Genomic DNA, 25,214 nt, shown 5'->3' with positions numbered 1-25,214 from the left:
TGTACTTTATCCACTATTTAAAGATAGCGCAATGTAAGGAATTGGCTTTTAATAGTCCCTGAAACCTCATTTTTATCATCACATACACTATATACTTGCCCAACGCCTCTTTTACTTATAGGTTCATAACCCGGATGTGACATGATGCGGGATCAACAAAATGGAGTTGAGAGAGCAGGCACTGGAAGCAAGCCCTCCAAGTTAACTTCATTCGAATTCAAAGCTTACAATAGATTGGCCGACCATATGGACTTGATCGTAAGTTTTAGCATCAATTACCTTTACTTCTCCGTCAACTCTCTTCACATAACCGAAAATAATGGTGCTGACTGGTCCTCCCTAGCATAATAATTTCCGTGGGATTTGGAACGAGCTTTATAGCACCTGTCCCAAAAACAAGCGCCCAAACGGCCAATCGATCCGCGCGTTCCTCAGCCTCGCCGAGTTCTTCTGCCATCAACTCACACTGCATCACACGATCGAAGAGCGGCACTTTTTCCCTGAACTAGCCGTGAGAATACCGGAGTTTCGCAAGGAGCTGAGCTTAGTCGGCCAGCATCGCGAGATCCATCGCGGACTGGAGGAATTGGAAGCATACGTGAACATGTGTCGCACTGGGGAGACAGAGCTACAGCTGACACATATGAAGACCTTGATGGATAACTTTGGAGGAGTTTTGTGGGCACATTTGGATGACGAGGTCAAGGCTTTGGGTGCGGAGAATATGAGGAAATTTTGGACTTTGCATGAAATGGCCTGTTTGTATCATTGAGAAAGCTGTCATGATATATGTTTTTTGCATCCAATGGGTGGGAGTTATGGCTAAAAACTGACAAACCTCAAAAAATATTCTCAAATAGAAGCATACTTCAAGTCGATCTTCAGTACTTCTATCTATCTGTAGGTACAATTATTGTTGAACAAATAGTTTGCATTTGAGCAGCATTGTTTAATAGAAACACTCATGCATATCTTCTATATTTCAAGCATGGTATCTCGTCAAGGTTAGAAATCAAGCTGTTCGTCAATCTTCAAACCCATGAGACATGTATGATCCATTAAAAGTTAATTATAAGAGCGAATGAAGAAGAAAAGAGCGATGAAAAAAAAAAAAAAAAGAAACGCTATAGCTGGGACAACGAAGCACATCTTTATTTTGCAAGAAGCATGAGATGTTCAATGGTCCGTCGCACCGCCCCACTGCCCACCTGGTCCATATTGAGCCGGAATACTGGGCCAAGTATCTATACCGTCCAAGAGCGCGAGTCTGGGGCAATTTATCAGCACATATAATCTAAAAAAAAAAAAAAAAACGATCCAAGTATGCATCACTTACCCCATTCCTCCCGTCAGATGCGGATCGAGATGACAGTGGAGCAAGAAGGCCTGTTTAGTCAGTTAAGAAACCTGATACAAGATAGAAGATTCATTCCCATACCCCTGGATTTCGTACTATGAGCGCAACTCTTGTTAGCACTGAGCCTTCCGCCAAATTGGGATGACGCACCATGATAGCGAATTGCCAACCAGCTTTGGCCTTGAAAAGCAGGGAGTGTTGTAAAAGTATCTGGAAATGTCAAGAATCAGTCTCCTAAGCAAGAGGTTGGGGATATTAGAGCTGAACAAACCTCTCATTGGAGGATTGACCAGGTTGAAGCTTTCTGGAATAGCCTTAGCAGCCTCTGCGACGGAGGTCCAATTGAAGCTACCGGTGCCGGAACCCTGAAATACAAAGTCAGCGAATTTTCCAAGATTGAACTGGAGCTTATGGGATCCGTTTGAGACTGACAAGAACATAGACTCGATTAGAATGCTTATGGAGTGGGTGACTGGGTTGGAGTGTAGAGACATTTCCCGACAATGAGAAAATGATGTCCACCCAGGTATCGTTCCTGGTACTAATGACCAAGGGGCTATTAGCTGCCGATTGAGGATCCCATAAAAAGGGCTTTTCTGTTTCCAAAACAAGACTGTATGAGTTATTTCCATTTAGGGACCATTCCCAAGCGTGGCGAATACGGCCAGTGGTAAGGATATAGGTTTCATCTGGATTCTCCTTGGGTTGACTTGGTGTAAGCATTTCAATCTTGGTTTTATCAAATGAGACAAGATCCGTGCTTGTGCTTGTACTAATCCCACCGTAGTTGATAAACGGAGCTGATGTAACAGAGGGATCTCCGTTCGAATACGAAAGACTAGCGAACCCTGCAATCTTTTGATTGAATCCTGAATTAGCCACGGTAATTGAATAATTACCTGGGTCCTTGTTCAGTTGGACCAAACAGGAATAGCGGCCGCCATTATTGATTGTCAATGCCTAGGTAGAAGGCTCATTGTCAGTAAGATGTCATGAGAATTGACTTCAAAATCAGTCAACGCATAACATACATCAACTTTAGTAGGCTTTATGTATAGTCCATCAACCTCATAGACCCAGAGGGAATGATTGTTGATAGAAACTATTCAAGTGAGTTTAGTGATCACGGAGTTAGGTAGGTAAGATAACAAACATACCTATCGGGGCCGAAACTGATGCCGACCCGAGGAAATTGAGACTCGCCCATCCATTCAGCGGATCAACCTTTACAATTTCTTCCGTCGCATTTGTTGCAATACATTCATCGAACAAGGATGGTGGAACCGAACTAAAGTTGTGCGAAAACGTTGTTTGGGCAAAGGTGTTTTGAAGTGGAGCGCATCTTCAATTTCCAGTCAGTAACCATGACCAGAGTTTTCCCGGGACCGAAATACCCTTTTACCGTATAGTTCATACCCTGAAGCACTGATTTCAACGACGTGGGGACCATGTCCGTCAAATATCCAGGATCGCGACAATTGACCCTTCCCTTTCCGTTGATCAAGATAGAATCTGCACATCTTGACTTCGTCAGTTTTACCTTGCTAACACCTCTTCATCACTTACAGGACATCAATGTCTGCAGAAATTGCAACCTCACGTAGCGCTTCTGATGTCATATGAAACCAATCGGAGAGCATCACCAAGTGAGGGGACTGAATAGCGTTGTGTATTTGAGTCTGTTCCAACGTATCATTCGTGATCATGCTAGCAAGATTCTCGGCATTTCTCCGAGGCCTGGGTAGTTCATCTTTAGTTGTTTCTGAGAATCAAGGGTCTCAGTTGCCTAGGTTGTCCGTACCTAACATAAATCGGCCCGTACATGCCATCCATAATTTGTCCCGCAGAGTGTGAGTGATACCTTCCTGCCGTTAGAGCCCGATCTTAGATCAGACTTTAAAAGCCTCACCAGTATGTTCCATATTGCTGTACGGTGAAGGAATACACAAATCTTCCGCCAGGAGGAATAAGCCTCTGAGAGACCCCAGGTACTCCATCTGACCATGGCGTTCCCTGTTGCCTATTCTTGTGTTAGCGATTAGGCAAATACAGTCGCCGAAGGACAGTCTCACTCGATGCCGTGGTAGTGAATTGTGGTGTTAAACGGCATGAAGTTATTCACAATTACTTCGACGTTATCTCCCTCATCCATGATGAGCGGAGGCCCAGGGAACTGGCCATTGACCAAAGTTTGATAACGCTCCACTCCATCCGGCGCCCATAATTCCCAGGTGACATTGAGCTCGAACCGATTTGTCTGTGGAAGCTGGCCAGCACTCAAAGAAGCTCCCAGGTCGAGATCAATGGCAAGACCAGCTCCTAGTCCCACAAGAGACAGCAACAGGGCTGGTTTCATGACTGCTTGATTGTTGCCGAGAAAATTTTTCAGTGAACATTCAAATCAGGACGGGGAGAATGGATTTTATATGCGACAGCATTTGCTACTAAAATTGTAAGTGTCAACTAAGTCCAGAGGTATGTACACAGTTCATTTTTGCATGTCAATTATTATTATTATTATTATTGTTCATACACGCATCTGTCAGCCCTATAGGCCGAGTGGCGGCAGGTCCTGCGGGGCAGCCGGGTAAGCCGCCGTAATGGTAGTCGCTATGTACATCATCGCCTCTCTACATGCATCCTGATATGTTATTCCGCATGTTGTATATCCCGTGCTGCTGGTTTTCGTACTGCTGTTCCCATGGCCACGAAAGTCCAAGGGCTTGTTGGATACTATCTCGTTTCCTTCCCTACTTCTGCAAGCGTTTAACCTTGACTGTGCTATTCTGCCAGTTGTTTCCTCTCCGTTGCTGTGATTCGGTATGTGGTTGGTAGCGTCTGAAACTGGCCTAGAAGGCCTGTCTCAAGCATGAACCGCACTGCCTTCGGTACCAGGTCTGGCCGCATTAGGTAGGCCCGGTAATCCAACTCCCGCCTTGACCCCTGTGTAAGATGGCGCATTCGGGGTCCTGCCTGGTTTGTGCAGTGGAGGAGAACGTGGCGTATATCTTGAAGGCCATGTCCACAAGAGCATTCAGTCGATTCCATAGCGTTAAAGGTACCAAGATAACTGGCCAGTGCAATCTTCCCGGTTTGCATTTGAATGAGGATTGATGTGGCAGCTCTTCGTAGGCCCTGGTATAGTTGCATTGGTGCTTTTGAAGGCTCTTTCCATAGACGACGGAGGGAGTTCCCATGGGTGGAAGCGGCCCATTCAGTCTTCCATGCATTTGCTGCTTCTATGCGGAGGGTTCTTCGAATGCTAGCTTTGAGAGTGAGCTCCTCTGCACCGTTGGGGGCTGGAGAATTAGCAGCTTCTTTTGCAAGAGCATCAGCACACTCATTGCCATGGATGCCTTCATGACCTGGGAGCCAATACAGCTGTATATTCCAGCCGCGTTCCTGTAGCTGAGATGTGGTCTGTGTGATTTTACTCAGGATATATTGGCCAGAGGACCTTCCTGGAGCTGAACACGCTTGAATTGCCGCCTGGTTGTCTGTAAAGATGGTTGCTGTATAGGCCTGATGGGAACATTGTGACGTCGGTCCGAATGTGTTCCATATTTGGGTGAGGGCCATCTCTACACCTTGCAATTCTGCTGCGTATACAGTGTGGGTAGCCGGGGAGCCAATGCGAACTGCCTGGTGCCCCAGAGGTGAAACTACCGCTGCTCCAACTCCCTGCTCTGTCAAACTGCCATCTGTGTATGCGACAATGTCGGCGCCACTGCATAAGGCATTCTGATGAGCTGCTAGGGCTGCTTCCCGAGTTTCCGCCACATATGATTCCAGACCTGACCACCATGGTGGGGCCACATGTGGGTGTATAACCTCCAGTCTGTTCTGAGAGATTGCAATCCGTCGACCCCATCGTTCTAGTGGCGATGTCAGGGGGTCATGGTCTGGGCTAGTGATCCATCTCATGCGTCGCTCCTGTGCATTCCTTGGTGCTGGTCGTTGGCCGGCGCGGCGTATCTCAATGAGAGTGGCCATAATGGGCGAGGTGGCTGTTCGGAGATATGATTCTTTGGCTGCGCATTCCAATGCGATCATTGGAGGTGGGATGTTGAGACATATTTCTAGAGCAGCTCGAGAGGTTGTTCTGAATGCGCCGGCAATCCTATAGAGGGCCTTGTGCTGGATAGATTCCAAGGCTTTCCTAGCAGCATTTTCTGCCGCCTTGAAGCCCCATCCAGCCTGTATGAACCATGTGGAACTGGCAAAAGTGATCTGCGGCCATAAGACTGCTGTGTACATTTGGCGGAGATGGGATAGGGTGATACCCCAAGTTGATCCTGCTATGGAGCAAAGGGCTGCTATCATTTCAGTTGCTTTAACTTGGGCGTGTTCAATTTGTTTCATGCCAGTGAGATGCTGGTCTAGCTGGACACCAAGGTAGCGGAGGGTAGGCACTGGCTTAACCTCTACCCCTTGCACTTTGACTGAAGCATTGGTTGAGCTCAAGGGTCTAGGAACGCCTCGGACCTTCCGCCACAGATGTATCAGACCATATTTTGCTGGGGCAAACTTGGAGGCATGCTGGGTTTCCCACTGTTCTGCTATTTTGTGTATTTGCTCAAGGCGTCGACAGTTAGTCGTAGCAGCCCGGCTCCAGACAAGTATGCATATGTCGTCAATGTAGCCAGTGATCAGAGCTCTTCCAGGGTAAGACTCATGTATTTGGTCGATCAGATCAGCATTGTAGAACAGGTAGAGAATTGGAGAGAGAGGTGAGCCTTGAGGTATGCCTGTGTCCGTGGTAAACTGGCCCGTCGCACCTTCTATTAGTAAAATATCTGTGATGCGGTGGCGGAGGAAGCTTGCTATCCAGTTAACAGCACTGATTGGAACCCTTCGTTTTCGGAGGTTATGAATCAGGCATTTATGTGCAGCGTTGTCAAATGCACCACTAACATCCAGGGTAAGCAGTGTGGCTACCAATGCGCCAGAACGCCAGGATGCATGGACCTGTTCCAGCAGGAGATGAATAGCATGTTCACATGATCGTCCTTTACGGCCACCAATGTGGGTGTGTGGTAGGAGACTGTACGCTTCGACCATATAGCTTATGCGAGTTGCAATAACTGCTTCTAATGCTTTCCCAACTGTGTTGAGCAGTGCGATGGGCCTGTACGCCTTTGGGTCTGTATAGTCAGGTTTCCCAGGCTTCCGCAATACCACTGTAGTTGACTTTCGGAAGTGCTCTGGGCAGTAGCCCAACTTCAGGCAAGCATTGAACAGGTTAGTGAGATGGCCTAGGAAGACTGGAATGGCTAGAGCGCGATGTAGGGTCAGATTCGGTATACCATCAGGACCAGGAGCCTTGTTTGGCGCAGCCCGTTGGATTGCCTGACAGACCTCCTTCTCTGTGATGGCAGGCATCAGTAGTGGTTCGGGGTATTCATAACCAGGGATGTCGGAGAGATCCGCTTCAGGAGGCGGGGGAAATAGAGTCTCCCGCAGTGCCTGTGCTTTCCTTTCTGGAGTTTCATATGTTTGATTCCCTGCGTGAAGAGTTGGCGTATAGGTTGGTTGAACGCCTCCGCGACGGCGTGCCCAACGGGCCAGTTTCCAAAATCCTTCTATTGATTCAGTTGCGTCCTCCACATGGGCACGGTGATTGTTCCGGCTCAGTTTAGCAGTTTCTCGGCCTAGTGTGTGCTTGGCCTGACGGAATGCCTTGATATCTTCCTCCTGGCCAGAGGCAGCCCAGCGTCGTGTGCGGTTGACATTGTTGCGTAGTCTCTTTAATTCCGGGGGGTATCCTGGGCGGGAGTAGGGAGTGATCCTGGCTGTAGGGACAGTGGTCTCCGCAGTTTGCTGGATGGTTTTAATCAAGTGGTCAACTGTGGCATCTATCTCCTTGGTGGTGGTTAGGGGGCATATAGGCTGGAGGTCTGCGGCCAGTGTCTTTAGGAAGGTGTCCCAGTCAGCTTCTTGGCACTGCATCTTTAGCTTCTCTGGAGACTTCTGCACAGGTATGTCTAATTCTGTGAGAATCGGTATGTGGTCTGCTGCATGCATCCAGTCCCGTCGGTCTTGACAGCGCACCAGGAGATCTGTTACCTCAGCAGTGGCCCATGTCAGGTCAATTGTAGTTTGGTGACTCCCTCTGCCTGTATGTTTCTCATATGTAATAGTGCCTGGCGGTGTAAGCAGTTCTAAGCCATGGACTTCAGCTATCCTGATGAGATCATCTGCTTCCTCATGGCGGTGGTTGTAGTCAGGTCGGGCCCACATTGGGTGATGGAGGTTAAAATCGCCCACTACCATATGTTTTTGGTTGGGATATTCAGCCAGTGCATTGTGCAGAGCTCTCATGACACTGGGCTGGCCTGTCACAGGGCTGGGATTGTATGCGTTATGAATATGTATGGGGCCTATTCTTGTGTGAAGTGTCAAGGTGCTCAAGTCCTTTGTACGGTGCTTTATCGCCCACTTCGTTGGATCCAGTGCCTTACTGACAAAGAAGCAGATCCGTGGCATATTGGCCACATCAGTGTCCTTGCCAGTAGGCTTGATCAGGAGGTGGAAACGGTTTCCAAGCATTTGGGAATATGTGGTCACTTGGTCTGTGTGTCTGTTGATGTAGGGCTCCTGGATAGCCAGGATCTCTAGGTCGCGCACCTCTTTCTCACCAAAGAGGTGTATCATCACTCTCTCACGTGATTTCCAGCAGTTGGCCTGCAGGATTCGAATTCGTTTAAGGTCCATTATTGTTTACAGTTCTTCCTCCATTGGGTCTTCATTGGAGTGAAACTGGCTTCGTTCATCACCAGACTCTTGACCATGGTGCTGATTGTAGCTTTTGTGTCGGTTTCGAGTCTGTCTGAGTACTCTTGGAACAGCACCAGTACCTGGGGCACTGAGGGCTCTTGCTCTAGATTGCTGGCGAGGGCCCTCCCTGAGCTGTAAAGTTTGCGTCTGGGCATTTGTCTCCATTTCTGGTTGGGTATCCGCCATAACACTGTTTAGCTCAGGCTCGTCCTCTGTGCGAGGTCTTTTATTGCTCTTCCTGGGTCGGCCTGGGCCGCGGCGTTGGGTGTGGTGCTCTGTGGCTTCTGCAGGGGTGGGATTTTGGCCTTGTCTCTCCCCCGAAGGGGCTTCAGAGCCAAGGGAGATTGGAGCACTCTCATACCATCCACGTCCATTTGCTCGGTTTTGGCGTGCAATCTCCACCCGCTCCACACGAGCTGGGCAGCTGCGGTCAAAGGCAAAGTGGTCCTCTGAGACCTTCTCACTTCGCTTAGTGTTCTGTTTCTGACAGACTGCACACTGAGCCTTAGTGCGGTCTCTTACTGTAGGGCAATTCTGAGAGGAATGGTTTTGTGCACAGTATGCACATGAGGTAGGTCGCTTGCAGTTTCGGGCTATGTGGCCATATGCTTGGCAGTTGAAGCACTGCTGAATCCGATGAGTCTGGTCGTAGTATTCACATGGGTGGTCACGGCCATCAAGTGCCAGACCAAGCAGTATGGCAATGTTGGCAGCTCGATCATTATCAAACTCAACAATCAGCTTGGATGTTTCTGGCTTGTGTTCTGCAGTGTGACGGGGGCCAAGAAGCCATCCAGTATATGTGATCATTGTGGGGGCAGAGGCCAGACGCCCTAGGTTATCAGCCTTAATGCGAGCTGGTGCGGCTGCTAGGTCAAGATGGCAGCTGACGCCATTCATGACAACACGATAAGTCCTTCTTTTGATGGTTGCATCGTCTCCAAAGGCACGGCACCAGTCTTTTGCTGCTCTGGCCAGTTGTTCCACATCCTCAAGGCTCTCTGCACGTAGGACAATGTCCCCGCTGGGGAGGATGCGGCCTGTAGAGACTGACCGGTGGGCAATGATAGTGTTATTTGATTCCCTAATAGCACGGTTTGCTCGCTCCACAAGTCTGGCCTCCTTCTGGTGGCGTAGTGGGTCCACAATTTGGTGATTAGTGCCCCGGATATGGATCTCCAGGTCTGCTTTCAGTGGGAATGGTGTTGCTGGACTGCTTGGCGAGGTGCTTAGTGTTCCATTTGTATTGACAGATCCATTGGTATTGCCCTGCATCCAGCCCGAGACCAACGAGGGCTTTGTTGATGTCAGGTGACTCGCTAGAGCCGCATCCCGATAAGATTTTGCATGGCCAGAGGGGCTAGACATAGGGGGGCTGCTGGTTGCTTTGGGGGGTTGCACTGAGTGCTGTAGAGTTTTTATCTCCTCTGTCTGCTTGTTTAACATATTTTGGATCTGTTGGAGCGCCTCTTTCCGGCCATCATGGTCGTCACTTCCATGGTTGCTGGCGCGGTCGCGCACCTTAGCTGCCAGGTCTTCAACTGAACTCATAAATCGGATGAATAGGTCCCTGGGAGGTAGTCCCTGGGTCCGGTCAGCGATTTGCCTCAGCTCTGCGGTTTCTGTAAGGATGGCAGCTGCATGGGCGCTTTCGTCGTGGTCTTTATGATTGTACGAGTGGTTAGGCCACGGAGATGCGGCTCCGACCACCCCTTTCTTCTTTGCACCCCCCATTGTCAGCGACAGCTGGGGAGAACAACGTCGAAAGTAGTATCAATCGATTCCGCGTGAAGTTAAATATAAGATTCGAGTTTTCCGCAATGCGGGAACTCGCTCAGAAGGTAGGGGGGGGTTCGCCACTGAGGAGTTGTTTTTTTTTTCTTTTTGCATGTCAATAGTGCATAAATTGGACCCAGTCCTCGTTTAAAATGTGAGTAAGGGGGTGGGGGCAGCAGATCATGTATTTCATTAATATTATGTAGCCTATGGGGACTCAATTATTGTAACCAAAAATGTCTCAATCTCAACGCTAAATCAGTCTTGGGGGATGCGCCTCTCTAGAAGAATGGAAATTGACCGCCGAGTTTGGCGGCCATTATCAGTTTTTCCCTCTAGGCTATGACTGCAAATCTAGGAGAGCCTCCAAAAATTCATAAATACGGTGATTGGTTTCAAAATCAGACAGAGTCTCATCTACGACGCCTGAAAATCTGCCAATATTATGCACCTGTTCTTGTACAATCACTATAATGCTCGGAAGGTTTGACTATCCGCAGTCCGACAGGGCGGAACTATGTGCTTCCGTGACAGCGTGGTTCGTTGCCTACTATTCAAAGAGCATAAGATGATTAGCAAGCAAAATATGAAGTAGGATCGCCAGTAGGAGCGCCGAATTTAGAATCTACGTAGATCTGCAAATCGGAACCCTAAGTTCCGGGCGCATTCGTAGTTGGGTGTGGAGAGCCGGAAGTAAATGATTAATAATGATTGAGATTGACAGCAAGGCAAGAAATCGCTCAAAGCGATTCCTGTGACGAGGCGGTGAAAATAGGAGAAAGATTTGGCGACACAAGCCTTGATCGCAAAATTCATTATTAGTAAATCGAGTAGCTTGGGATCTGATCTGTGGAGCTGAAACCATGAGGTGGAACCCGGCGTTTCGGGGTTGTCTGTAGCCCCGAGTCCCGAACCCATTGGGTTAGTGCATAGCGACATCCAATCATCGTCCAGACCGAGTTATGGTACTGCATACTTCTACCTAAGCTGGTATGATATCCCAGTGGATCTGCCGGGGAGTATGAGCTGGGATGAGTATGAGTTGGCTTCAACGTATTGCATCATGAAGCATATAAAGGGATTGTGTCCAGCTTATTGACTGACATTCATTCTGGTCCCATTGACTTTGACAACTCTACATTCGATAACGTTCATCATCTTCCATTTCTATTCAACATGTCTAAGATTCTCACTGTTGTCGGTGCTACTGGAGCGCAGGGTGGCTCTGTGGTTACCTCTGCTTTGAAGTCCGGTGCCTACAAGGTCCGCGGTGTTACTCGCAACGTTGAGAGTGCCAGGGCCAAGGCATTGGCCGCACAGGGCGTTGAAATGGTAGCTGCAGATACCAATGATCTTGCAAGCCTTGTCAAGGCATTCAAAGTAAGCTTTTCTGGTAGCCCAACAGGGACGAAAAGCCTGATACAGACTTATACTAATCGGAGTAGGGTTCTTATGCCATCTTTGTTGTCACCGATTTCTTTGCCTCCTTCGGTACCAACGGCGTTGAAGAAACGGTTGCCATTGAGTCTAACCAGGGAATCAACTGCGCAAAGGCCGCCTCCAAGACTCCCACCCTTGAGCACTACATCTGGAGTACTCTCCCGGACAACCAAAAGATCTCCGGCGGCAAATACTCCGTGCCTCACTTTGAGAGCAAGACTAGGGTCGATGAGTACATTCGCCAGGATAAGGCGTTGCTGAGCAAAACTACTTTCCTCTTCATTACCTACTATGCGACAAATATCCTGATGCCTATGTTTACGCCTAGCCAATTTGTGAGTCAGATGTTTCTTTCCCACCGTTGCAGATAGATAATATGGCTAATCTCCTGTTTGATGCAGAAAACCACTGGCAAACACGTTCAGCTGCTGCCTGTCGCCGAAGATACCCCCATTACTACTCTCGGCGCGACAACGATCAACACCGGAATCTACGTTCTCGCCATCCTCCAGCAGCCTCAGCTCACCCTGCCTGCCAGGACCGTTCTTGCCGAGACCGAGACACGGACCGCCAAGGATATTGTGAAGCTTTGGTCTGAGGTCTCTGGAACCCCTGCTGAATATGCATCGATCTCCCTTGACCACTACGATAACTTGTGGCCGAAATGGGGTCGTGAGGTTGGTCTCATGCTGCAATTCTGGGACTACGCTCGTGAGAAGAGCTGGATCGCGGAGGACGTGGTTATCAAGAAAGAGGACTTGAACATCACTGGCTTAGTGGGTATGAAGGAAGTCTTTGCCGGAATCGACTGGACTACTCTGTGAGCCTTTGTGGTCTTGCTAGTTTTTGTTGTCGTTGTTGTTGTTACAAACACTGCGTGTATGCCTGATGGATCAGGCTTCCTTCCAGGCCTTGGTGTAACAGAGCCAGTTTACCATGTCTCTAGGAATCCAACCGTCTGTCCTTTCTCTCTCACATCAGTTGCCATTTGTAGTGCAGCGAGATGGAGACAATTGAAGGAAACGGAGGAAGAAACCTTGAAATAAACAATCTATCAAGCAATTAAGAAATGAACTTTAATTTGAACTTTATTGATAATCGCTTTCTTGCTAGAGCGACTAAACCAATACTCGTCTCCTCAAGTCTGCTTGTAGGATATGGTAGTGTGCTATAATAGAGGTTGTTTCTTTGACTCGGGCTGTGGGCCCTCGTTCACCTCGACTGATACGCATCATATAAGAAAAAAAAAAGAAAAAAGAAAAGAAAGAAAGAAAGAAAGAAAGCCACACTGCAATATTGCGTACTCCCATTTAGGTATCTCCAGTGTTGTGTGACAACGAAATTGACTGGAGGCAAGATGGGTAGGTCTCATTTCTGCCAATATATCCGCGGGTCTTCCTCCTTGCTTGCCACGGAATTTGCAGTTTTTTTTTTTTTTTCTCTTTTCCTTTCTTTCTTTCTTCTTTCTTTCCGCTTTAGTGAACGGAATGGATCAGATAACATTTGCCGAATCTCAAATATGCAGGAACGTCGGAGGATGAAATCAGAAGTAAATATCTACATACAACTTGAGAGACCTTGACACTCCCTTAGCGATAAGGTTCCAATTGGCGTATTCAACCACCGTGTGCAGAACCAACTACACCCTCCTTTTTTAACCATACCTTTTGACAACCAAACGCCAATTTATTAAATCAAGCCATCTCTGGGGGCAACTATTAAAGATATACCATACAGTGTTAAACCCTGAGTACGTCTGGGCGTCTAGCCTGCATAAAGCCCCATCAGGAGGAACAGCATCTCAATCTGGACTGTCCCAACGATTCTGGTTTGGATCCGACTTTGGGCGAGAACCACACCGTGTGCTCAACGGAGGATGACGGCAGATGAAAGAGCCGTCACTCAGTCCTCGTGAGCCTAGAGAAGTTTGGAAAACAAACAATGATTTATTTTGGGTATGCCTGGTTGGTGTGGGATACTGACGGGCCGTTCCCTGGTGTGAATCAAAACACCGACAAACCTTGCTACCCGCGGCTACCACAGAATTTGCAATGTGTCAAACTCATGCATGATCACTTGTGTAAAGAAGACATACATAAAATCCGGTACAATTTGCCAACAACGGCGTTGGTAGCACTGCCCGGACCTGCTTAGCCTGATCCCTCCAAGTCATTCTCTAAGATGGTAGCCGACAGGGAATTGAAAACTGAGGAATGCCATAGATTTGATGTATAGACTAGCGGAAATAAAATAGATTGCCATTTCTTGTTCCTTCTGTTGTGTATATTTCCCTTGATGGTCAATGACACATCCAACTCGACCACCAGGCACACACAACAACTTCGAAGAGTCAATAAGTGTACTGACAGCATTTTCGATGTTCAATAATTTCTTGGGAATTCGTCGTTCAAACATGGAAACATTGTACTCCAATTATCTGAGTACAACTCAAGCATATCTTCCTTCAGTGACTGCACATATGTTGATCAGCTCCTGGTCGTTCACTGGAATATTTCGGATAGGTATCTGATTCATACAGTATTGTCCTCAGAATTCTGCAGAAACGGTGGCGTAACTGGAAACGCTTGGAGGTCTGGTCTTAGCAACGAGCTAGGAGATGTCGCCACTTTATTCACACATTCGACGGTTGCGCGGGCCAATCTTGCAATTTCCCTGACGAAAGGCAAGGCAATGTCTGGAGATACCAACTCCAAGCGGCTAAAGTGGCCAGTGGCGATGTCCAGTAGTGCCAAGTCAGACGATGCTGTTGGAAGCGCAGGATACTTCAAAGTGTAGATAAAAATATTGATGGCACTGACGAGGGGAAAATAGAATGCCAACCTAGATCTCCAAGTGTGAGCCTATATACTTTTGACATGCTCAACAGCAGGCTGAACATGAAGTGTGCTGGGTGGCTTACCATATAGGTGTCGATGCATCGACATGAATCGCGTTGGTGTCCAGTATTATACTCCTAGCCGCATTAACAACAACATGTGAACTTATTGAAATATGACTGTGCAACGCCGCTGTCTGACCGGAACCAAAGAGGGAGCTGTTCCAAGGGTGTGTGAGAATACAATGAATCGCCATGACGCTGCCATAGTAAGCGTAGCGGAGATACATGACATGATACATATTGATGTTTCGTGGGCGTTTTTCATGTCTCGTAGTGGGTGCGTCCGGCTGTAAGAAGGATGGCAAGGAATCCCGCCATTCTTGAAGTTCCGTGTTGAGTTCTTGGATTACTTCCAGGATTTTCGCGTGTGTTTGGCGGAAAGACTTTCCACTTGCCAACTGCTTTGCGATCCGAGATGAAATTCGAGCATGCTGCACTATGTAAATGAAAGAGTCCGTGTATGTGGTGTTATCAGCAAGCTGAGTACTGGGCAATGAGCAACTGATGTCGTCATCGTCAATGATCTATGTCAGTTAGTCCAGTTCCTTACGATCAGACAGCAGCAGCCAAGCGACAAGGTACTGACCGAGGGCCGCCCGGACCGGTAGCTGATATGCTTCTCGAGAATATAGAGGGTCCAAAAAAGACGGATTCGATGCTGTTGTTCGGCTTGTGGTAGATTCCAAGACTGCGCCGGCTGTCGGTGAAGACCTTTGGCCTGGGCTAGTCGCATCGCACAGGAGGAAAGCATGTACCCAAGAGAAGGGCTCCCCAGGCCTTCAGCGAAGAAGCTCTGTCAAGAAAAGACATCTCAGATCAACAATCCACTAAAGTTGGCACGGGACATCCAAACCATTGATGTCAACGCTTGCACGGCTGTAAGACCAGTGTCACAATATAGAAGCTCAGTATGGACGGAGAAGGCCTTTTCGAAGTATCGCCAAGCCTGTCCGTGAATTTCCCCAAACATATTTGAGTAGGGCATATTGGATGAGCTGAGTCTGTACCCAGAGGCATACACTGTGTTTCGCAGCGCATACCAAGCTGGGTCATCGTCAGTCACATCCCTCTGAGCGAAGTGATGGCGAAGGCGTGTTTCGAAGTGCTGTTGGGACACCAACCCAAGACTAGCATCGAAAGAATGTTCGAAGTAGGCTAGGAATTAAATTAGTTTTGAGACAGGAGTCAGAGAAACCATGTCAAACCTTTACACCATTTCCATGCGGTATCCTCATCAGGCTCAGCAATGGTTTCGCGGCGCAGATTGCGTCGCATCTTTAGCCGTGAGTCAATATTAAGCACAAGGGTTTTAGCTGTCTCAAAGAAACCCGGCTCCCCCGAACTTTCCGAAACCCACGCGATTCCTGGGATGGAGCAGATTGATAAGAACGATGTTGGCCCTATAGGAAGGTTAGGTTATAAAAGACGCATGGTGCTGCAAGTTTGATACCATGATATTCCCATCCAACCTTTTCAATAAATTAATCTCCACGAAGATTTGATGATGAAAAATATGCTTTGATGGTGATCTACATACCTCGGTACCCAAAAGGTCCGCACACTCAACATGCGGCGATGAATCTTGGACACCTTCAGGCAACGTGTGATGCGTGAGATGTTGTGGCCGTGTCAAGGTGGGGGCAGGCAGAGGTGGAAGCGTGTGCGATGTCTCTTGTGTCATTTGAGAATGAAATGATGGGTGATCTTTTAATGGGTCAACTTCCGCAGTGCTAATCCCGTCCATAATTTCACCGGAATCATTTAACATGGCAGAGGAAAAAGGGCTCTGGCTCTCAGGATTTTGCATCTCAGCAGATTGTGCGGAAGTTGAAAATTCAGGCCGCTGTTCTCTGTTGGCTGAACTGGTTGCAGCATTTTCGCTGTTTGAAAGCTGAAGCAGAAATTCCATCCGCGCAAGTCGTTCTTCTAAGGCCTTTCTTGGCTTGTCACGCTTAGATCCGACCCTTCGTTTCACGAGAGGGTAGGTACATTCTTCTCCACGATCCTACCAGAAGGCTCAAACTGAGTCTTTTGTCTCAAAAATTCCAGTCCGGCAGGAGAATGACTTACCATGCAGTTTTCACATGGATTTGTCCGACTGCCTGGGGAAAGCGTCAAGTCTTGTTTTTGTCTATCTGTGCGACTAGGAAGACTCACACTTGATTTTTTCAATGCGACAGTAGCTGCAAGCGAGGGCTTGTCTTCTGTCCGGACCCGACTCTGCTTCTGGTGAGCCGTCCATGGCTGATTTTCCCAATGTCGATTAGGCGTAGAGAAAGACTTGTGGTCTACCCAGGAGATCCCAGAGTGGATGTGATATGTCAGCAATGTGAAAGATTAGCAAGGCAACCTTAATGTATTGAAGCAGATCAACTTTGACAGATGAAACTAGTTACGATATTGATGAAAAGTGATGATTGAAGAGTAGTAAGTCTAGGATGATGAGAAGTAGCTAGCAGTTGCCTGGCTTTCACCTGTTAGGAAGGAACTCGGTCGGATAGGTCGGATAACTAGTGGATATCGGCAAAATTCCTCGATCATGAAAATGAAAATCAAAACCATTAAGTCCGTCAAATCTGGTTTTGGAGTTAATGTTGTGACGGTCAGCGGGGTGCCAGAAACGGCACCCATTGAACCGCGCTTCTGCCGACCCCTACCGCCTGTCGTCGATAGGAATACCATTGCCCTTTACGGTATGGCGCCTACTGTGTCAGGGATAGCGCCGCCTTGCACCGCTTTTGGGCCGCTCACCAACGCACCCGTTGCATGTATAAAAGCCTGATATCTCTCCCTCAAAGGATCACGCACTTTCTCTTCCCTTTTCACTTCTCTGGTCTACCTCGCCAGGTGCACTGCCCTCTTACCAAAATGCTGCGTTACCCGACGATTGCCCTTTTCCGGTATGGCGCGAGTCCAGGCGCGATACAGGTACACTGGAGTACGACCCTCAACAAGAAAGCAGATTAACGCTTTGCGGGAATAGTTATACTATATTGGCATTATGAACTGCTTACAAATTAGGTGGTTGAGTTATAACATTAATCATATCCTCTTATCCACTGATGATTCAATTGGCGCTGAATTTTTCGGTATTCGCGCAGCTGATCTAGCTGCCACGCATTTATAAACCAGCTAATATGTAACTATATCAGGTCCCCAAGTTCAATGAATTATGGCATGCTACTGGCGTTTGCAACTGGCTGTATAAAAACTGTTACTGGTTCGGAATAGTAGATAGTAACGAGCTGATATTCTTATCTAGATTAATGTAGCCATTTGACGAGAACATCAAATTTGGAGAGAAGGAAGAAAAGGAAATCTATCTAGACGGCGAACGGTCTTTATCTACATCTGTGCAATGAGGCTTGGGCCCTTTTTTGCCGAGGTTGCTTGTATGGCATTGTTTGACCTGTTGGCACTGTTTGTACGGCGTTTAGCCGTCACACAGTTCTCATCAAGATTGATCGGAATTGATGTTGATGTGAATAGATACTCGGCGGTAGCGCGGGTAATAGTTGGGCCAAGCTGGGCGAGACGCCGAGAGGCCACCAGGTGGATGTCGGACTTATATACATATACGATATATAGTTATGTGTGTGTGTAAAAACTCAATTATACGTGCATTATTCATTGTCTATTCCATATTCTCTGCTCTCCCATACGGTGGCCTCAGTAGGCTGTGGTGGTCGACTTCCGAAGTAACTCCTTTGAGCTGATTACCCACTTCAGCCTCGAAGTGAGCAGATGGCCCACGCTCAAGGAAATGTAGGGAGTCAGTTGACTGTCAGAACCATATAAGGGCGCCAGGGGGAATAGGGATAAGTTAGTTATCCAAAGAGAAACGCACGTATATTAATTATTGTACACGACCGCCTGAGGGGTGCTTGGCTCTTCTAACAAATATCATGAAATATGTGCTGGCCTTTGGCACCTCGCTGGCCTCAGTCCGTTTATTATTCCGCATCAGCCTCAACTCTAATCCAGGTCGAGGCCACCTACCTACTCAATCTCTCCAGTAGCGAGTCCGCATGCCTTGGCTGAATGCTGACTAATCGCCTTTGTCTGTCTGCTGAAGTCATTCTCTATCCTACAGTTTACTCTCATTCATCTCAACAAGCTGTCCTCCAACATGGTTACCATCTATTGCACAAATCACGTAGAAAGATGATTTCCGCATATCCCGTGTCTGTCGCTCTTTCCTCTACGCTCATTCTGCCATTGAGCGGTCGAACATGTCCTTCCTATACTATGCTTTTCGCAAGCTGCTCAACGCAGGAGCACCTGACGACATACCACCTCAGCCAGCATATATTATGACAGGTCGGTGCAAGGGCGAGTCCATGGTAGATGGGCAAACTGTTCCTTGCTTCTGTCCTAAGGGACAGTACCAAGTTGTCGATCGCCACCCAAATCTGTCAGAGCTACGATGCATCTGTGGACACTACTTTTCTAAGCATGATAGTAGTCCGGAATCGACTACCTCTGCACCATCTGCTTTGGCGCCTACGCTACCCAGACACGGTAAGTAACATTCTTCTACTAGCCCCTAGGTGCCAAACTAACTAGGTTCATTGTTCAGCTCGCTCTGCACCGCGCAAGAGACTGCCTGAAACTTTTACAGAACGCAATCTGACAGTGACCGCTCTGTGGGATCTTATAAAGCGAAGGCAGGTTGTACACATCCGTGGCACCCCAGCCACAGGCAAGTCGACCCTGGCCCATCTGCTCGCGAGACACGTGTCGATTCTTGAACCAGAGTTGGAAGTATATCACCTGTGTTGGCCAGAATCTTTTGACTACCTACTCAAGTCAACACCGTACAGTTATCTTCTAAACGATTTAGCGCATCGCTCTCAGGACTGTGATGATTGGATGGACATTGAGGGACTGCTAATAATTGACGAGGCTCAGGCCTCTTATCGGTACTCGAGCCTGTGGAATGACCTGATCAAATTTTTGGAGCCTGGGTTCGGTCTGAGGGTCGCATTATTCTCGTCTTACGGCTCGGCTTCTGCTCTCGTCCAAGAGGCATCAACGTTAACTCCTCTGAAACTCAATTCAAACCAGCGTGTCTCCCTCAAGCGTTTTGTAGAGCACCCAGATTTGTGCCTCCTGCTATCACATGATGAATTCCACGATCTCGTGTACCGCCGCTGCCTGTCATATGGCGATTCCCAGCCGTTTCGTCCGTCCGCTGAGTTGATTGAGCACCTCTTTGGAATGACTCAGGGACATGCAGCAGCATCGGCTTGTGTCCTAGAAATTTTATCAGAGTCAAAAGTTAGTACTTAACCGCCAACCTTTGTTGTTCTTTCACTCATCCGATACTAGGAACTTAGGTCTTTTCGGAAACGTGCCCTACCGATTCCCCTAGTGGACGCACTCAAATTCATACAGACCGACAAGTTTCTTAAGGCAGCCTTGAATTCTGCGAAGTTTGCCCGCGGTCTGGTATCAGAAGAGGTACTCCACAAAATGCCAGATCTGGTTAAATTTTTACAAACTGCTGTTTCACAAAACTTTGTTTCAGGAGACCCAGCGCCTGGTACGCCCCTGGAGCTGTGCTACCGGAATGGATGGTTGCAGGCAGAACTGTCTAGGGATGATTCTACAGTTTATGTCTTCGCCTCGCCGCTACACAGAAGGTAAGACTCCCGTTTTTGACCAAACCACAATGACGCTAATTTCTTGTTGGAAGATGCACTGAATTTCTCCTTCCTCAGCCGAGTGAGCCGTTTCCGCGCTCACTATATCCCACACTCAAGGTGTTTTCATTCTCCGTTCTTCGTATGTTCAGCGCTGTTGCGCTGAATATCGAAGCACCCTTGAGTGACAGCGCTGTTTCACGACCACTAGAAGCCGGTTATCAAGACGAATACTACAGGGCAAGTTTTGAACTGCTTGGCAACCTTTACCTCAAATCAGAATGGGCCGGGACTCAGCAGACTGGCTGGGTGGACTTCGTGATCCCATCTGAAAAATGGATCGTAGATTGTATTCGGGATGGGGACAAGCTCGAGGAGCACATCGAGCGCTTTCAAATGACTGGGAAGTACAGGCATCGGATAAGCAATCAGGAGGTGCAGGAGTTCATTCTCCTAGATTTTAGACGATCCATCCCAAGAAAACAGAGAGGTATGCATTTCTTTTCCCTCCTCTCTTTACATCCACCACCATCATTCCTCACGGCTCACCTCGTTCACTTTTTCTCGAATGTAGGGATTGATTGGCTTTTCCATGTCGTCTTCGCTGACGATTTCTCCTCTTATACGGTATATGACTCCGACTGCAAGGTTGTGCTGGGCGAGAGCCAGGTCGCTTTGTTGCGGTGACTCAAAATACCGGTTTCATCAAAGCTGCTATATGTTCTCACTATGTTTATCTTGATTTCCGATGTTCGTCTTCTCCAGATAAGATTACCTGCAGGTTGCTCTCGCGTTCGCAATTGTAGTTTTATCGATCTCGATCAGTTCCTGTCATTGACACCCGTCAGTACCATCACGATGCACTTCTCGGATGCTATTCTTCTCTCGAAGCTTGCTTCTCCCAATTTCATTGCGTTTCGGGCTTTTTCATTTGCTGAATGACCGAAAGGGATTCACATTAAAAATCCCACGACTATGGAGTTGCCTCAGTATGAAAAAGGATATCCTTGCTATAGTATCAATGTGAAAGCTTTTCGTTGGCATGAAATGGCAAATGATATGTATTCAGAGAAATCAGTTCATTCATTGTGAATAACTAGCAACCATTTCACTCATGCATGTAGAAGCAAGTTAAGATACAGACATCAGCGCCGCCTTTGCCAAAGACACTCATCCGAGTCTATTTCACAGTACTCATTTTCTTGGCATTTAGGGGTTTGGGAAATAATGAAGAGTGCTAGATTGTTGATCAGTTCGACTCCGACCATACTTCGTAGTATACTTGCTTATAAGGTCAACATCCATTCATTGCCTCTTGATCATGTGAGGGGGTCACGTAAGACCATTCATGGGAGAAAAAGACAGGAAAAGAAAGGTCACCGTCCTGATGCTGAATTATTTATCAAGTGGTATGGTTTCATTGTAGCTGTGATGGCCTCGTTCATAGAAATCGATTGGTAGACTATCTCGCGAATTCTAACACTGGGAGAGAAAGGAAGAGAAAAAAAAAAAAAAAGCAAAGCCTGTCGACAATGGACTATCTAGTGTGTGTATGGGGTTCATGCCCTATTCCAAACAGGCCAAAATAATCAAACATGTTATACAACTAGCGAGCGCTCATGTCCGTGACAGTGGCTATGTATATATGCAAATTAGCCAGTGTTTGAAGTTAAAAAAGGATAGCTCTCATGGAAGTCTTGGGACGTGGTAGATCCTGTTACATCTCAGTATTCTGCCCTGGTTATGAGTTGTGTAACCCCTCAGAGAATTGTATGTAAGACACTGTGTTATACGGAAGTGAGCTGACACTGGGGAAGCAGAGAGTCGGTGGTTTGGTTTGATTCCCAGACTTCCTAGTTGAGCCCATGACATCCGAGCAAACGGGGAAGATTGGCTAGGCCCAACTCTTTAGTCCATTTGACCTCTGTATATAGATGTAAACAGCATAGTACAGGAGAATGTGTTAAGGACCAAGCCCGCAGTACTAATAACTAGCACAAGAGATTTCGCTGAAGAACGAAAGGATGAGTGTCCGATCGGACAGCTCTATATACATATGTACGTCATGCGGGGTAGATATTATTATTGTTATTATTATTTATTCATACACGCATCTGTCAGCCCTATTGGCCGATTGGCGGCAGTTCACTGTGGGACGATTGGACGAATCGTCAAATATTTACATGCTGGCCCAACGGCAGCCGGTGAGATGGACGATATAAAGATACATAATGTATAATCGCCAAACCGGTTGATGATTTCAGCCTCGCAGGGTGATCCAGCAAGCCTGTACAGTTGGGGAAAAAGAGCTGTAGATCTAGCGGCCTCAGAGAGGCGACTAGTCATATTATCACGAACTCTAATGTCGCGTGGAGATTCGATACGACATTGGTAAGGCATCGAACTGCCTAAGGAGCCTTTTGCTCAGCATAAAGCGCGCGGTTTTGGCGACTAGATCCAGCCTTGTTAGAAATAACCGCCAATCACGATCTTGCGTGCCAGGGAGCAGGTGCTCAGCCCGGACTTCAGTTTGTCGGGAACAATGGAGTAGTATGTGGCAGACGTCTTGTCGACCTCGGCTACATGAGCAGTTGGTGGTCTCCATGGCGTTGAAAGTGCCAAGGTAACTAGCGAGGGCGATCTTCCCTGTCTGCATCTGAACCAGCGCTGAGCTGGCGGCCCGGCGGAGCCTAGAGAGTTGCACGGGTGGGTTCACTGAAGAGCAGCGGAGCAAGGCCCCATGGCCGTTAAACTGCAAGACACTGCAAAATGTGACTTCATTAAGCATGGCTCACCATATGACTGGCATGATCGACTGTTGGTTGCTTAGGTCGCTTATGGAGGGAATCAACTCCATTGAGTTCCAAGATAGGTCGCCAGTTGGATACATCAGCCATTGCAATGCTGAAGGGAAAGAGATCCCTGATTATCATTTGTGCCAAGCTTCCCACCCTAGCTTATCAATTGACAGGGAAATCTTTGTTGCCAAAGGCAATGTTTACTTTTGCTATGGACATTGGGGAATCACATTGAATGAGATTGAGCAGCTTTGACCAGTATATCAGCTTAGTGAAGTGGAAAACATGTCCCAGGGTTCGGTATAAGACTGATAGCCCAAATTATCCGACCATAACCACAGCTGGCTTGCGTCAGCAAGACCGGAATCAATTAGCGAGGAGATATTTCCATCCCAAGAAAATCCCGCCGAGGATTCTAAAATAGGCAGTTGCTGCTCCAATCCTAACGGGTCCTGCCCCATGCTATTCTCGGTAGTGGTAAGATCGGACATCTCAGTGTTAGGATTCTGGGACTGCGTATGGTGCGCAAAAACTGCAAAATATATCAGAACGTGATAGACGGCACACTGCGGAACTGCCTTGGGACAACTTGCCTTCTTGGAGAGGGTTGAGGAACCCCTTTGTTGCCGAATCATGGGGTGCAATATTACCGTGGTCGCTCCAAGCTTGATAGGAGACGGTTGGATCTCTCTGGGGTGCCGCTGAGGTGGTATTCTCATCAGTTGTGGGTCTCTCTATGCTGCTAATCGACAGAGAAGAGTGACGGCCTAGGATAATTCGTTGCTCAGATTGCATGATGACAGCTACCAAGTCCTCTAAGATCTTTACACTTTGAACAGAGAGGAGATGTTGGTTTGAGACGCTATCTCGGTGCAAACGAAGGATGCGCATGATGCCTGCTTTTGCTTCTTGGCTGGTTGCAGACAAAGGCTCCGATAATGCTATCGCGCAGAGGACCACGCCAGATGTGAAGAGACAAATGCCAATGTGCATCACTGCATGTGTTTTACGGCACGCCTGTAGAAGCTGACGATATGTATGCAGCTGAGATGTCCGTAATGCGGATTTGAGGAGTTGGTGTCGGGAGAAAGAAAGGTTTTGTGTCTGAACCCCTACACCGAGCGGATCCACAGCATTTCTACTATTCCTGAAGGCGATAGTCAGATGAAGAATAATCTGCAGGTTATCATATGTCAACTGGAGGGCAAGCGCTTGCATCTTCAGTAATCGCGGTTGTTCTGATGTGTCGTTATCCTCGCATGTCTCTAGCCGTAGAGTGTCGGGTAATTGCCCTTCCCAAGAGACCAGTTGGCTGTGAATGCCCTTCACAGCCTCCAGCCGATTGGTTTGAAGCCGTCTTCCCAAAAAAGAACCCATAATTCGGTACAACTTGAATTTCCATCGATGATATTCCAAAAGAGGCCCTTGTCGAGGACTCAGTTCATGGTTTGCTCCGATGTCGCGAACTAGGCCAACAATGCAATCAGAATCATCTATAGTGCACGGCCGCCCAAAGGCAATGGCTGCGTATCTGGAAAATAGTCAATGAGTTGGTCGGCCAGGAGTGATGCAGGGTGTGTAGAAACAACGCACTTGTCAGCAACTTCCAAAGCCCACCATGACCGTCGTCTCGTCTCCCGTGCGACATCAGAGACACCCTGCCACATTGATTCACGGTGCAATCCAATGACCTGGGCAATTTTGATCCCACTTCCCAGGACTCCTAGCCCAACGGTAGGTCGACCATTGAACAGATGAAAACTTCCCATCAGCACACATATTTGCACAGCTTCCACATTAGGAGAGCCGATAATCGGTAAGAATTTATATTCGATTTCGGCAAGGAGTCTCTTAGAAAGATCCTGTAAATTTTGCTGACGCTCTCCCAGAGATCCGGTAAAGGACGAATAGTGGGCACCTAGGCCAAGGACCAGCAACAGGAGCCATAGAAAATTGTTGTTGCCGTCTGATGCTGAAACATCCACAGATGCTATCAAATTCCTGTACTGTCTCCGAAACTCTCCTTCGTGAAAGACCTAGCCAGAAGAGAGTCAGATACATGGCAAGCCACGCCAGGGGGGAAGATACCATCATGAACCAATCCACGCAGTCGAAAAACTGTGTGATGAGTTGATCAAGCACGTCATTCGGAGGCATTGAAATTCCAACAGCTTCACGCCACGGAGTAGGACCGGGTGCAAATAAATCTGCCCGCTTTTTCCCTCCGGGCAAGGCTGAGGTATCATAACCTAGCTCATGATCTTGACTTCTTCGTGAGAATATCTACTTGGCCACGATACAAATATGGTCAATCAAGAGAGATTGATAAGAAGTTATCATGCAGCTTATCTCCTAAAACTTACCTGCGCACTCAAATCTACAACATTCAACCCTGGAGACATCACGATGTCTTCATGATTGGGACGAAGGAAATCTTCATGTGTTTCACCAGAGTCCTCCGTTTCTACCGTCTCCGTAGTCCTTGATTGTCGAGAATTCGACTCCCCACGAGGTATGCACGG

At 47.7% G+C, this 25,214-nt stretch overlaps 8 protein-coding genes across 8 annotated transcripts; 3 read left to right on the top strand and 5 right to left on the bottom strand.

The window, feature by feature from the left end:
* Positions 1-246: 246 nt before the first annotated feature.
* On the top strand, positions 247-772 carry ACHE_70282A (hemerythrin domain-containing protein; the record flags this gene model as incomplete). Its single annotated transcript, XM_043282598.1, has 2 exons — positions 247-258; positions 344-772. 2 exons carry the CDS (start codon positions 247-249, stop codon positions 770-772), a joined length of 441 nt encoding a protein of 146 aa, XP_043139961.1.
* A 233-nt stretch (positions 773-1,005) lies between these two features.
* On the bottom strand, positions 1,006-1,851 carry ACHE_70281S (uncharacterized protein; the record flags this gene model as incomplete). Its single annotated transcript, XM_043282596.1, has 4 exons — positions 1,006-1,029; positions 1,337-1,386; positions 1,439-1,452; positions 1,508-1,851. The coding sequence occupies 4 exons, from the start codon at positions 1,849-1,851 to the stop codon at positions 1,006-1,008; spliced, it is 432 nt and encodes a 143-aa protein (XP_043139960.1).
* Positions 1,852-2,645: 794 nt separating this feature from the next.
* ACHE_70280S (uncharacterized protein) lies at positions 2,646-2,930 on the bottom strand (the record flags this gene model as incomplete). Its single annotated transcript, XM_043282595.1, has 2 exons — positions 2,646-2,869; positions 2,924-2,930. 2 exons carry the CDS (start codon positions 2,928-2,930, stop codon positions 2,646-2,648), a joined length of 231 nt encoding a protein of 76 aa, XP_043139959.1.
* A 316-nt stretch (positions 2,931-3,246) lies between these two features.
* ACHE_70279S (uncharacterized protein) lies at positions 3,247-3,713 on the bottom strand (the record flags this gene model as incomplete). Its single annotated transcript, XM_043282594.1, has 2 exons — positions 3,247-3,370; positions 3,430-3,713. 2 exons carry the CDS (start codon positions 3,711-3,713, stop codon positions 3,247-3,249), a joined length of 408 nt encoding a protein of 135 aa, XP_043139958.1.
* Positions 3,714-11,086: 7,373 nt separating this feature from the next.
* On the top strand, positions 11,087-12,174 carry ACHE_70278A (NmrA/HSCARG family protein; the record flags this gene model as incomplete). Its single annotated transcript, XM_043282593.1, has 3 exons — positions 11,087-11,290; positions 11,356-11,685; positions 11,752-12,174. The coding sequence occupies 3 exons, from the start codon at positions 11,087-11,089 to the stop codon at positions 12,172-12,174; spliced, it is 957 nt and encodes a 318-aa protein (XP_043139957.1).
* A 1,557-nt stretch (positions 12,175-13,731) lies between these two features.
* ACHE_70277S (uncharacterized protein) lies at positions 13,732-16,491 on the bottom strand (the record flags this gene model as incomplete). Its single annotated transcript, XM_043282592.1, has 10 exons — positions 13,732-13,821; positions 13,888-14,191; positions 14,271-14,773; positions 14,836-15,042; positions 15,103-15,404; positions 15,455-15,649; positions 15,700-15,718; positions 15,787-16,254; positions 16,320-16,351; positions 16,407-16,491. The coding sequence occupies 10 exons, from the start codon at positions 16,489-16,491 to the stop codon at positions 13,732-13,734; spliced, it is 2,205 nt and encodes a 734-aa protein (XP_043139956.1).
* A 1,990-nt stretch (positions 16,492-18,481) lies between these two features.
* Positions 18,482-20,581, top strand: ACHE_70276A (uncharacterized protein; the record flags this gene model as incomplete). Its single annotated transcript, XM_043282591.1, has 5 exons — positions 18,482-18,770; positions 18,829-19,529; positions 19,581-19,894; positions 19,948-20,384; positions 20,469-20,581. 5 exons carry the CDS (start codon positions 18,482-18,484, stop codon positions 20,579-20,581), a joined length of 1,854 nt encoding a protein of 617 aa, XP_043139955.1.
* Positions 20,582-24,185: 3,604 nt separating this feature from the next.
* Positions 24,186-24,849, bottom strand: ACHE_70275S (fungal specific transcription factor domain-containing protein; the record flags this gene model as incomplete). The annotated part of the gene is made up of 2 exons (XM_043282590.1): positions 24,186-24,728; positions 24,781-24,849. The coding sequence occupies 2 exons, from the start codon at positions 24,847-24,849 to the stop codon at positions 24,186-24,188; spliced, it is 612 nt and encodes a 203-aa protein (XP_043139954.1).
* Positions 24,850-25,214: the final 365 nt, after the last annotated feature.

Source organism: Aspergillus chevalieri, chromosome 7, assembly GCF_016861735.1.
Source record: "Aspergillus chevalieri M1 DNA, chromosome 7, nearly complete sequence".
Classification (NCBI taxonomy): Eukaryota; Fungi; Ascomycota; class Eurotiomycetes; order Eurotiales; family Aspergillaceae; genus Aspergillus; species Aspergillus chevalieri.
This window is presented reverse-complemented; position numbering and strand designations above follow the sequence as displayed.